Genomic DNA, 13,565 nt, shown 5'->3' with positions numbered 1-13,565 from the left:
TATATATCCTGTTTCTTTTGGCATCTGATAGGCCACAGGAGTCTTACTTTCTTTTATATATAATAAATCTCTAATTACATTGGCTCCTATTATTTTGTACATCACACTGAGTCTTGCCTTGCTACTTTACAATCTTGCTGGATTATTATATTTCATTCTGATTCAAAGGTTCCTATTCCAATAACTGAAGGCCTGGACCTGATTGCCATGTTGACTGATGATGCTACGATTGCAGCATGGAATAACGAAGGACTGCCCGGTGATAGAATGTCAACAGAAAATGCCACTATTCTAACACACTGTGAGCGTTGGCCTCTGATGATAGATCCCCAGCAACAGGGAATTAAATGGATAAAGAATAAATATGGAACTGACCTTAAAGTCATACGTCTAGGACAGAAAGGGTATGTGTGCGCACTGAAGAATTAGCTCTTGTATTTACTGCTATAAATTTCCCCTAATTTTTACAAGGACTTAGTGTTTGTTGTGTTGTATTTACTTGTAGATTTGAAATATTATAATACTGCTGCTTATTTATCCATGGTAGCATTTCCCATTTTAAAAGCTCTGCTTGAAAAAGACACTTTCTGCTGTACTGTTTTCAAGTGCTAAAGAGAGAATAAAGTTAATGTTGGAGGTGCATTGCACGTGAGGGCAAATTGGTTTTCCCATAAATAGGGTGCTAAAAGCAAAGGCTTTGTTTAGTTTCCTGATTACTGGACATTTTATATAGTACAGTTTAGTATATAGGATAATGGCATATATGTACCTAATGCAGAATGAGAGACTCGGTTAGGGTGACCAGATGAGAAACATGAAATATCGGGAGGGGGGGGGGGTCACCGGCGGAGCAAAAAAAACCCGAGAGCCGGCAGCGGAGCAAAAAAAAAGAGCCGGAGCATAGGAAAAATTGGTAGGAGCTGAGCACCCACCGTACTAGCTCACCTCCACCTCCCCTGAGCAGGCTGCCGCAGCCTGCTTCTCCCCGCTCCCTCCCAGCGCTTGCGCTGCCATACAGCTGATTTGCACAACCCTGAGAGGGAGGGGGGAGAAGGAGGAATGCGGCGTGCTTGGGGAAGAGGCGGGGCCAGAGCGGGGATTTGGGGAGGGATCCAATGGGGCAGGGAGTGGGTGGAGGCGGGGCCGGGACTGAGTGGGGGGGGCACGAGCCCCCTCCGCCTGTGCGCCGGAGTGCAAAATATAGGGACAATTCGCGTCCCAACCAAACATCGGTTGGGACGCGGGACAATCAAGTAAATATCGGGACAGTCCCGATAAAATTGGGACGTCTGGTCACCCTAGACTCAGTCTAGTGGTAGTACACAGAAAACTGCATTCAGTAACAGATTATCTAAAGCGTTTTGAATTCTGGTAGCTAAGTTTGAATGGAATTAAGTTTAGGTTCTGTGGAATGGGTCTGTTTTTATCTCCTGTCATGCTGACTTTGATTTATTGAGGGGCTTGTGGTCAGTTTTGAACTGAATGTTATTTTATCTGCTGCAGTAAAATATCTTTGAAAACTACCACATCTCTTTAATAACTTTCAAAACCTTTTAAAGACTATCGTACTAGAAGAGGCTAGGTTAGTTTATTTTATTGAAATCCAGGTACAACAGATAGTTACATAGCACAGTACAGCACATGGTCTCAATAATGCCTCATTTTTAAAAGCTTTGAACAATTTAGGTCCTGTCTGCCTCCCTGAACTCATTTTTTTATACTTTTCCCACTCAACCCTTTCTCCTTTTGCTTTCCCAGGCCATACAAATAATTGTCCCCTTTGTGACCTCTTCCCCATGTCTTCCCTGCAGCCTCTTTATGCCTGAAATGATGTAGTTTGGCCCATATTATTATGATTATTTATTTGAATTACTGCTATTTATTTGTCTTGTGGTAATGCCTTGGAGCCCCAGTCATGAATCAAAACCCCACTGTAATAGGCACTGTGCAAACACAGAACAAATCACTTGAGAGAAAACATCACCTGCATGTGAATTTGATTTCATTGTGAATTTTCAATGTAAATGTTCACATCAATAGTTCTTCAGGGTAGGACCTTGTCCTTGTACAAAGCCTAACTCATGTTTGTTACTACATAAGCAGTAATAAGGAGCAAAGACTTTTGCCTCAAATGCACAGAATTATTAACCACTGGAAAATATCTTTTTGAGTGCAATACAGCAGGTTTTGATAGAGCTCTTATACAAATATTTCTCATTTGTATAATCTAAAGCAGAAATATATTGCTCCATAACTAGCACATCATCTAATAGGTAGGGTATGGTTTTTGTGTTAAGGCTTTTGAAGACCATTGAAAGAGCGTTGGCCTGTGGAGACACCATCCTAATTGAAAACTTGACTGAAACAGTAGACCCAGTACTTGATCCCTTACTTGGAAGAAACACAATTAAAAAAGGGAAGTAAGTATTCTTGAGCAATCAGGATTTTTGCCTGGGAGTTGCTGCCAAGGTCACTATATATTTTTCTTTTTCTTACCTTCTCATCATAACTTTCTATGCAGCATTTTTGTTTTGCTTTTTTAATCAAGGTGATGACTTAAAACTGGTGATGAGTAAATATCAAATAATCGGGCATCTGGATGTGGTTAGATAAGCACCCAAAAGTTCATATGCACATCAGAATGTAAAACCACCAATGCCATCCCAATCTTCAAAACCTGTGTGGAAATATTATGACCAGACTTTCTTGTGGGTTTTCTCATGCTTTGTTTTCTAGCCTTAGCTAGAAACTGGAAGTGCAGAGACGTGCAAAATTAGGGAAAGGTAAACAAATTTTGTTGAACCCCAGCAAAAATTTGCTTTATTTTTAGAATAGTACTTTCTATTTTAAATGCCTCCAATGTTTATTAAATTATTTATAGTTAAATATACAACACTTAAAGTAAATTTATTCATGATTACTCACAAATTATAAGGATTTAATAAACCAGAATAGATACACGAAGGGGTCCTATAGCAATTTTATTTATGATAAAAATGTTGCAGCCAGATCTAAAACCCATTGAAGTCAATTAGTCTTTCTACTGACTTCAATGGGCTTTGACTCAGGAACTAATTGATAGCCCCTTCCTGGCAGTGGAAATTAATACACACTTGTACCTCTAGACATGGGCCTTCCATGGTCAGAGATGAGGTACATTGGTGGGACAATGCTGTACCTGTTCTATGGCTGAATGGAAAATTTCAGTCTCCAGTGCTTTGCAGCACTTTTCATAATAATTTCAATTATTATTTTATGAGTATTAAGATTTTAAAATAAATTTATAGCACATCAGCAGCTGCTGCAATTACATTGGAGAGAAATTTTGGTTACATCAATTTGGAGTAAATCTTTTCAGTTGATTGATCTTTTCAGCTGAAATATGGCAACATGATCTCTGGTCAAATACAAATTTTCATTTTTACAGGCTGTGAAAAATCTCTTCAAAGGTTTTGAATTCTGCGAGAATGAAACAAATAGCAAGAGTTTGTTTCCCCCCGATACTCGGCTAAATGTGCCCTGGGTTCTTTGAGGCCTTCCTGGATAGCCACCAGAGTCAGGCAGAAGGGACCATAGTTTCATATGTCCCTCAAGCAGATGAGGCCGAGTGAAATATGCTTGTTTTATTAGTGATTTGATTACTCACACACCAGGAAATTAGTGGGAGGCAAAATACTGCTATTTGTGTTTGCCAAAAAAAACAACCACCACCCCCCATTTTTTGGCAGGTAACCCAAATTTTCTCCTTATTTGTCAAAGTTGCACATAAAAGCTATGGAGTGTACACAAGTTCAGCTTCTTGAACGCATCACTTGTTCAGGCCTAACACCATTTTATGCAAGACACAGCATCGCCCTGCACCTTACCCCCTTGAAATGTTTCATTTTCATTACATTTTAGGCAGTAACTAAAGAGTCTCAAACAACTGCTCTACTCTTCCCCAACTATCTCTACCCACTGCATTCTTGGTTAGATGATGATCATTAGTTACTATTTTTCAGTCCACAAAAGTTTGCTAGGTACCTCACGATACAAATAAGATAACACAAGGACTGATTCTGCTTGCACATACACCAATGTAAATCTCAAGTAATTCTATTAAGTCCTAGTTACGCTGGTATAAAACTGGTGTGATCAGAATCAAGTCCCATGGTCCTGAAAGTTTTACTATCTAATTTCAGACATGACGTAACAAAGAGGGTTATAAAATAGTAGGGAGGAGTTGAGGTGGAAAGGGCAGGGGTCGCAGCAATATAATTATACAGTAACTCAGCAAAGGCTTGCGCATAGCATGATGGAGCAATATATATAAACACTAGTCAATTTAATATTTAGTAATCAGTGTGTTCAAGTGTTCTTTCCAGGAATGAATAAAAGGTCATCCAGTTAACATTTCAAAGATATTACACACAATGAATCATGGAAGATGTGCCATGTTTACCTCCTGCGGCAGTGGAACTATGCAGACCTCCCCTAGCAAACAAGCAAAGTTTTCAGCATTCTGTTTTTTAGTAGTTTTGTCAGGCATTTGTTTTTTCCTCCTAATAAAGAAAGACTAGAAAGATGTTTGTGATAGATATGGTGCAGTCCAACAGTTGAAGTTCATTAATAATTGGAATGTTGTAGAGTATGAAGTAATGAATACTAATTACTCCTTTCATGTCTGACAGCTCCCTGCAGACCAATACATCAGCCTAGACTTTAATTTGGTTCTAGTAATGGTTTCATCAATAGTACATTAATTCTGTGTTTGAAAAGATATACAGTTGAACCTGACCCACACAGTAGATACCACTGTCATAAAATGGCCACATACTGACAACAGCTGGATAATTAGAAATAATTAAATCCACTGAGCTTCAGACAATCCTAATTTTAAGTAAAATATGTCTTATGATATCAATCGACAGAAAGCATAGCTGGGAAGATATATCAACTTGTAGTCCTTCCAAAGCAAATTTATTAGCTTACATATTTAAAAACTTGCTGATTTGTGAAGCAACTTCATAAAATTATATTCCCCCATAGTTAACTGAGGTTATTCTTGAGCTTAAATCCTGTACAGTCACTCTATAATGAACATACCATAATACCAATTTATGGTATTGTTTCTGAATGAAGACTGCTGTCAAAATTCTCAGTTTTAGAGAACCTCATATATATATAATCTTCTCATACAACATGAGTGACTGCAGTGGGAATGGTGGGTATTTGGCATCTTTGAAAACCAGGCTTACTATCTTTAGGCACCTACGCTTTAAAATGTTGGCCGTGCAAATGTATTTGCTGCCTAACAAACACCTTAACAGGGAGTATGTACTGGATTGTGATCTCCTTTTCACAAAAAGGATAGGGGTATTATGAAGTACAAATTGTACTTTGAGATGTTTTCAGGTTTGATTGTGCATATAGTTGCAGCATTAGTCTGATAACATTGTGTCCATGCATACGAGACATGACTGTTATGTATTCTTTAGGAAACAGCACGACAATTAACTCAATTTCTATTCAGGAATAGCTTTCATTTCCTTGAATGTTTTGCCAGCTGTGCAACTTTCAGGCAGAATTTTTTTCCACAAAACTAGTTTGACCAACTTGTACAGTCTGCCTGCTGAGATTGCTAAGTAACAGCTTCAGTCTGCATCTGATTAGTTCAGCTTTGCTCTCTGCATTAGTTGCTGGACTTCACAAGTGTGAGGCAGAAGCTTTTAATTTAAACAGCAGGGCTTGAAATAAAGCTTTTTATAAGTCAATTGAAAGGTGGTCCCCTCCCCCCCCTCCCCCCCAAAGTAGGAAAATATTGTTTCTCTTGCTTTCTTGTCCAAAAATCTATCTACCACCTCTCTTCATCTTGTCTGGGGCACTCTGAAAGCAGTAGTAGTAGGAGTCTGATGTATTTTATACCATTTAGAGGCACAGCTCTTTAACGGGAACTATCCATCTTGAAATTATACAGGAGGTCAGACTAGATGATCTAATGGTCCCTTCTGGCCTTAAACACTATAAATCTATGAAATACGAATCTTTTAATTTTAAGTAGTCAAACTGTTTACTAAAAAAGCTGTTGTTCAACTTTCAAGATGGATCGGGGATTCTCACCTTTTTTCATACAATGAGGCCATATTCTTCCACTCAAGACTTCCTCCTCAGCAAGTCTCTTCTCCTAGGGTCTTGGGTGTTATCCTACCTTTTCTCCCAGACAACTTACCAAGGGAAGAGCTGTTCCTTTGGTAGATTGGTTCAGCCATGGTAATTAATCCTCAGGATGTGAAGTTTCAGCCTCCAGATCGTTCAGAGTATCTTCCAACGCAGGGGATTGCCTTCCATAAAGTGGGTCTCTTTGAGTATGTCATCAAAACTTTCTCTATTCTTGGTCCTTTGATGCAGGAGCCATTCATTCCTTTCACCTGAGATTGGAAGAAAAAATGGGGTGTTGCTTTGGGTGTCAGGTCCTAAGAGAGAGAGACAGAACAGAGATGATTTTGTTGGCTCTCTTGGTGGTCTCTGTGTTCTCAAACCTAATCAATCTCATACTGAGCTGGCCCTGGAAACTCCCCTTATTCCATATCTATTCTCCCAATGATTAATTCCTTTTGTCCACCTCTGGTGCCTCAAACTAATGCATGTAACTGACTGAAACTGCTTTTTAGATTAAGGCTTCTCTGAAGTTGCTGAGTAGCGAGCAGCAGAAAAGTTGAAGCTGATGAGAGAGAGCTCCTTGGTATTTCTGAAAATCAAGTCATTTATTTAGGTACACAATTATAGATTTAGGCACCTAACTTGAAGCTCCTATTTCTGAAAATGTTGGCTTTTGTGCCTTCTCATCAGCTATATCCATTGTTCATAGACCCATCAGAAGACAGGAGTTTAGTTCCCATCCTTACATTCCAAGATTCTTAAAACAAAACAAAACACCACCACCAACAAAACATTGTTGCAAAGACCTCGCTATTTTCTTGGTGTTACAGGTGCTTTGGGATTAACCTCTGGGACATGTATCTCTCACTTTATTTTGAGGTAGCCCTTTGGGCTGTGGTAATTTCTACTAGAAAAGTGGGGGTGATCTATCATTATTTAATTTTTCTCTGAAAGTCTCTAACTAGAAGGAAGTGGAGGTTCCGCAGCTTATATATAAAGCTTGTTTGCAAGGTCTTCTGCCATGTTCCCTGGCAGAGGGAGACTTAATGCAGTCTGTTGTGATTGTCTCAGTTGGTAGGATGGGAGATGAAAAGACTATAAGTGAAGGAATTACCAAAAGTAATCCTTTGTAGTAATTCCTGTAGAGCCAACTCTTGTACTACCTCTCCATTCAGAATTCCACTCGTAGCGCTTACACACATTATATTATTTCATACTCCAGAATTAATTTCTAGATAGATACAATTCATGGAAACAATGAAATGATTCTGTTGGGTGTTTTCCCGCCCCTCTGGTTAACATCATTGTTGCTCATATTCTTTGAACCATGAAAGCGCAATAACAAAACATTTATTTTTCCCAAATCTGCAACTAACAAAAAAGTGAGCATAGCTGCAGTTATAAAACCTACTGAGTCATTATGTAGTTTTTGCCTTTCATAGACAATAACCACACAAATTGATAATTTATTACTTCTGTGAATTGAGAACTCATAAAATAATACTTCTATACAAGAGTCCAGGGCTCATTTAACAGCCAGACTTCCTTTCATTTCTGTAAGGTAGTATTGTTCCCTTGATAGTTTTCCCACTGACAAAGCTAATTGATGTACTCCTCTGTCAGAGACCTGGTTCCAACACCCGTATATATGTATGTTGCGCTGAGGTCAAAATTACCCTCTTAGTTGTGCTCAGGTCTGATGTTTTGCTCTCGGTATCAGTTTAGAATTCCACATTAGGAGCCTAACATATATCATAGAATCATAGGGTTGGAAGGGACCTCAGGAGGTCATCTAGTCCAACCCCCTGCTCAAAGCAGGACTAATCCCCAGACAGATTTTTACCCCAGTTCCCTAAATGGCCCCCTCAAAGATTGAACTCTCAACCCTGGGTTTAGTAGGCCAATGCTCAAACCACTGAGCTATCCCCCTTGCCTCCCTCCCAATGTGTTGCAAGAACACGGTATCAGAGTTGAAATCTGCCTTGCTGACCTGAGAAGTGAATTTTATCCTTAGGTATTAAATCCCACCCAAAAAATGATAAACTGGATGCTGGATCCTTTTTAGTACGGTTTTATATAGGATTTGGTTAATTTTCTTTTAAAATCCAGGCCATTTATATACAGGTGCCTAAATAAGAATTTAGGAACCTAACTTCATGCTGCCAGGTTTCAAAAGTTTGGCTAGAGTTTATATGCTTTTTGCAGGCCAACCAGGTTCACCATCTGCCATTATTTAGAGGCCTTTTTTCCTCTGATTCTCTAAAGTTGTAAGCTCAACGGCAGTTTGACTGAGCTAATTGCTGCGGTGTGCAGGATACCACCTCCCTGTTATTCAATCTCATTTGTATTTTTCCACTTCATGGTGCTATGGAAAAGAGGTAAAATAATAAGAGACCAAAGACTACAGAACATTAATTTTTGTTTTTCAAAACTATGCCATAAAATAAGAGGGCTAGGTCAATGTTATCTTATCTCCATGTCTCATCTTGATGCTTTAGTAAGGTCTCCTGGTAACAGTAGCACCACAGCATAGTGCATGCTGGGACATCATAGTAAGGGCAGAGCCAGCAAGCAATGCCTTGCTTAAGGGATCTTAAGTGACATAAAAGATAAGTTTAGAATCACTCACTCTGTGCAGCATGTGACCTAGTAATTAATTTGCTTTAAACAAAACATTTTGTCGGCCACCTTTCAAAATCCTCTTCTGTTCCTCAGTCGACGGCCCTTTGTCTCTTCCTGTCATTTGTCAGTTTATCATAACCATGTATTTCTGTTTATTTCTTTTTGTTAGCCTTTATAGCTGGAATATTTAAAAGATGCTAAAGAAAACAATTGTAAGAACACACACAGTTCATGTAAGAATTATTTGAGAGCTTTGTCCAAGTTCATGGTAAGGAGCAAGGGCACAAGGTTGCCTCTGAACTGTGAACTCTTCTATACTGCAACCTGTTTCATTGCCAATAAGCCACAAGTGTATGCTGCTATATGAGCAAGTGAACCTATGGAAATGAAAAGGATGAAATGGTGGGTGAGAGTCTAAACTTCATTTGCTTTAGGTGAATTTTATCATCCTCATGTTGTGTCTCAAACTGCAAGTACTGAGCATTTGGTTTGTGTCTGTTTTCTGTGGCATTAAATTTGTACAGTACTGGTCTTATGTAATGTAGGATATTTGTGAATTGCTTTATTCAGTACTGTTCCCATCACTTTGCATGTTAACTATTGTCAGGTATATCAAGATTGAAGACAAAGAATGTGAGTTCAACAAGAATTTCCGTCTGATCCTTCACACGAAGCTGGCTAACCCTCACTATCAGCCAGAATTACAGGCTCAGACCACCCTTATTAATTTCACTGTCACAAGGGATGGGCTAGAAGACCAGCTGTTGGCTGAGGTTGTTGGTGTTGAAAGACCTGACTTAGAAAAACTTAAGGTGAGACCACCTTTTGACCAGTCAGTTGCTGTTCCTCAGGATCTAAGGCCATCATTAATATACCCAGTTGAATCTACTGAGCAGTGATTGTCAATAACTTGTATATCAAGTAGATACCGAGAGGTGCGTGAAGCACTTCCTGGAGTCCCACTGAGTTCTCAACTCTGCAAGTCTTGGAGTTTGGTTCTAACATAAAGTAATGCTAGAATTTATATATCATGATCTTATTCCTATTTTTCTTTCTGCTCTTCCATTTTCACCGTGTCTGTGAATGGTGAAATGGATTAACCCCGTTCAGTGTATTTTGTGAGTCAATGGTCTTGAGCCAATAAGCACAAACTAAATTTCATGCCAACCTGTAAGAGGATATGACTGCACTAGTAGGCTCTAGGGCATTGGGTTAATTGTACTAAGAATCTATTCTTGCTATTTGTGCAATGCAAAAATGTATTTATGGCAATAATAACACATTTTACAGTATTTATGAACAGAAATATTTGTATAAATGGTTGAAAAGGGGTCTTGATTAGATTTGGCGTATGATTACTGGATGTTAAATGAAAGATTAAAAATATATAGGTGAAAAATTAATAATAAAAGTACTTCATATTGCTATAGCACATTTCTTCCAAAGATCTTGAAACACTTTGCAGACTCAAATGAGTCAAGCCTCACAACACCAGTAGGAAGTTGAGACTATTTTACCCATTTATAGAAGAGTAAACTGTGGTACAGTTGTTAAATTACTTTTCAAGGAACAGAGCTGGGAACATAGTCTGAAAACTTCTGAGCCAGATTCTCCCTTGCATCTGAGCTCTGCTTGGGGCAGAGTTGTGGGGACAGCTGTCAGGGATGCAGTTATGCTTCCCTGATCATCTGAGTCAGTTTCTGCCAGCCTCATAGTCCAGTGGAGTGCCCCCAGTAAGGGACCATATGCTGATTGGGTGTTCCCCTAAAGGATCATAAACCAATGGATGATCAAGGTACCATAGCAGACCTCTGCCATGCTTTCTCTGCCCTAGCCTGCATGCTGAGGTGAGGGGGAAGTGGCTAATGCAGGAGTTGGCTCCATCAGCTTTACAGGGGAATTTCCTCTGCCAGGGAATTCTCCACTTGCCAGTTATGACCAGATCCTGCTCACTTCGTGCAACCCTGAGCAGAACAAGGTGGTTAGAGCAGAATCAAGAATCAAGCCAGGTTCTTGGTGTCATGCTTTCATGTTTGACCATGCTTTCCTCCTGACTGGTTGCTATAATTGTAACATACTTTTTCATTAGAATAGAAGATACCATCTCTTTTTCAGAAACAAAACTGAAATAGAGTGATGTGACAGAATGGAGAATAAAGGCCATAGATTCTGCAAAACAAATGGTCATCCTTTGCTGCTGTTGTTTAAGTCTAAATTTTTCATTCCCTTTGTTAGTCTCTCCTGACCAAGCAACAGAATGATTTCAAGATTGAGCTGAAGCACCTGGAGGATGATCTTTTGCTTCGTCTGTCAGCTGCTGAGGGTAGTTTCTTGGGTGACACAGAACTGGTAGAGAAACTTGAATCAACGAAGTCGACAGCGGCAGAAATAGAGCACAAGGCAGTAACAATCTCTGTTCTTTTATTAGTTTTAAAAGTTACCTGTAAAATTCAAATTATTAATTTCGTATTTTAAAATGAGGGGTTTTTAGAATTATCCACAAGTAGACTTTGCTTTGTTTTAATGTTGCTGTCATGCTTAGTTGTTTGGTAAACGCTTTATATGCAATGACTATATTAGTGGCATGCGACTGGTCACATAAATCACATGGTATAATTTTTGCTTTCTGGTTGCATGCCTGAAACTTCATAAACAGGATGAGCACTAGTGGCATGAATTGTGATTAAACATATTTGTCACAAATGAATATGGGTACTCTCAAAAAGAACTGCCATTCCCTAACATTTAAGTGAATGGAAGGTCTATATGTATGAAAGCTCATGGAAATGCAAAGGGATGTGAATGTGGCTGAATCCAAAATCATTTCAAAATCTAAGAAACCTGCTTTCAAGTAATTTTTCTCACTATTTGCCTCCTCTGAGACTAATTAACAGACTAGCTAGAGATGATAAGAACGGCCATACTAGGTCAGACTAATGGTCCATCTAATCCAGTATCCTGTCTTCCAACAGTGGCCAGTGCCAGGTGTTTCGGAGGGAATGAACAGAACAGGCAATTGTCAAATGATCCATCCCCTGTCGCCCACTCCCAGCTTCTGGCAATCAGAGGCTATGGACACCCAGAGCATGGGGTTGCATCCCTGACCATCTTGGCTAATCGTCATTGATGGACCTATCCTCCATGAATTTATCTAATTCTTTTTTGAACCCTGCTATAGTTTTGGCCTTCACAACATCCCTTCGCAATGAGTTCCACAGGTTGTGCGTTGTGTACTTCCTTTGGTTTGTTTTAAATTTGCTGCCCATTAATTTCATTGGGTGACCACTGGTTCTTGTGCAATGTGAAGAAGTAAATAACACTTCCTTATTCTCTTTCTCCACACCATTCACAATTTTATAGACCTCTGTCATATCCCCAGTTAGTCATCCCTTTTCCAAGCTAAAAAGTCCCAGTCTTTTTAGTCTCTCCTCATATGGAAGCTGTTCCACACCTTTAATAATTTTTGTTGCCCTTCCCTGGACCTTTTCTGATTCTAATTTTTTTTTTTTTTTTTTTGAGATGGGGTGACCAGAACTGTATGTAGTATGCAAAGTGAGGGTGTACCTTGGATTTATATAGTGGCATTATGATATTTTCTGTCTTATCATCTATTCCTTTCCTAATGGTTCCTAACATTCAGTTAGCTTTTTAGACTGCTGTTGTATATTGAGCAGATGTTTTCAGAGAACTATAAACAATAATTCCAAGATCTCTTTTTTGAATGGTAACAGCTAATTTAGATCCCATCATTTTATATGTATAGTTGGGATTACGTTTTCCAATGTGCATTACTTTGCACTTATCAACGCTGAATTACATTGGTCATTTTGTTGCCCAGTCACCCAGTTTTGTGAGATCCCTTTGCAAATCTTCACAGTCTGCTTGGGACTTAATTATCTTGAGTAATTTTGTATTATCTGCAAATTTTGCCACCTCGCTATGGTTGCTATTACCAGGCAGTTTAGCTATATTCATCTCTGGGACCAGATCCTGTGCTGCATTTAGGACTAAATCAAGAATTGCCTCTCCCCTTGTGAGTTTCAGGATTAGCTGCCCCAAGAAGCAGTCACTTATGGTGTCAAGAAACTTTATCTCTGCTTCCAGTCCTGAGGTGACATGTACCCATTCATTACGGGAATAGTTGAAATCCCCCATTATTATTAGAGATGCTATAAAAATAGAAAACTCAGTCTCCCAGAGCATTTCATAATCACCATCACTGTCCTGGTCAGGTGGTTGGTAGTATTTTCCTACTGCTATATTCCTATATTCAAGCATGGAATTTCTATCCATAGAGATTCTGTGGTACAATTTGATTCATTTAAGATTTATTTGACTCTATTCTTTCTTTCACATATAATGCCACTCTTCATTCCTTATATATTTTGTACCCTGGTATTACCATATCCTGTTGATTATCATCAAGCCACCAAGTTTCTGTGTTGCATATTATATCAATATCCTCATTTAATACCAGGCACTCAAGTTCACCCACCTTAGTACTTCGACTTCTAGCATGATGATGGGCTTGATTAATAAGTTCCTTAATAAAATAAAGGTAAGTTTATAGTGTTGTCATGCAACCAACCTTTCTGCATCAAGAAAACAAATATAAAACTCAAACCACTGACATAATAACTTCTCTTAAACTGCTGTTTTAAAATTATAGTAATGTATAGTAAAGAAGATCAAATCAACTCTGATTTCTAGCCAGCAAGCCTGGAGCGGGGTGACCAATTTAATTCTACCTGTGCCAAACAGTTTGTTTCAGATATGTCAGCTGTATCCATGTTGCGTTTCTCACT

General features: G+C 39.0%; 1 protein-coding gene across 1 annotated transcript in view; it reads left to right on the top strand.

Moving 5' to 3' along the window:
- The window catches only part of DNAH11 (dynein axonemal heavy chain 11), a 274,673-nt gene that overhangs the window by 223,657 nt on the left and 37,451 nt on the right, over nt 1–13,565 (top strand). Inside the window, exons 64-67 of the mRNA XM_065398425.1 lie at nt 169–404; nt 2,298–2,420; nt 9,368–9,572; nt 10,996–11,160. Of these exons, the coding sequence (XP_065254497.1) occupies nt 169–404; nt 2,298–2,420; nt 9,368–9,572; nt 10,996–11,160 (729 nt within the window). The remainder of the gene's footprint in view (nt 1–168; nt 405–2,297; nt 2,421–9,367; nt 9,573–10,995; nt 11,161–13,565) is intronic.

Source organism: Emys orbicularis, chromosome 2 (assembly GCF_028017835.1).
Source record: "Emys orbicularis isolate rEmyOrb1 chromosome 2, rEmyOrb1.hap1, whole genome shotgun sequence".
In the NCBI taxonomy this organism is placed as follows: Eukaryota; Metazoa; Chordata; order Testudines; family Emydidae; genus Emys; species Emys orbicularis.
The sequence above is the reverse complement of the archived record's forward strand: the minus strand, read 5'-3'. Positions and strand labels throughout refer to the sequence as shown.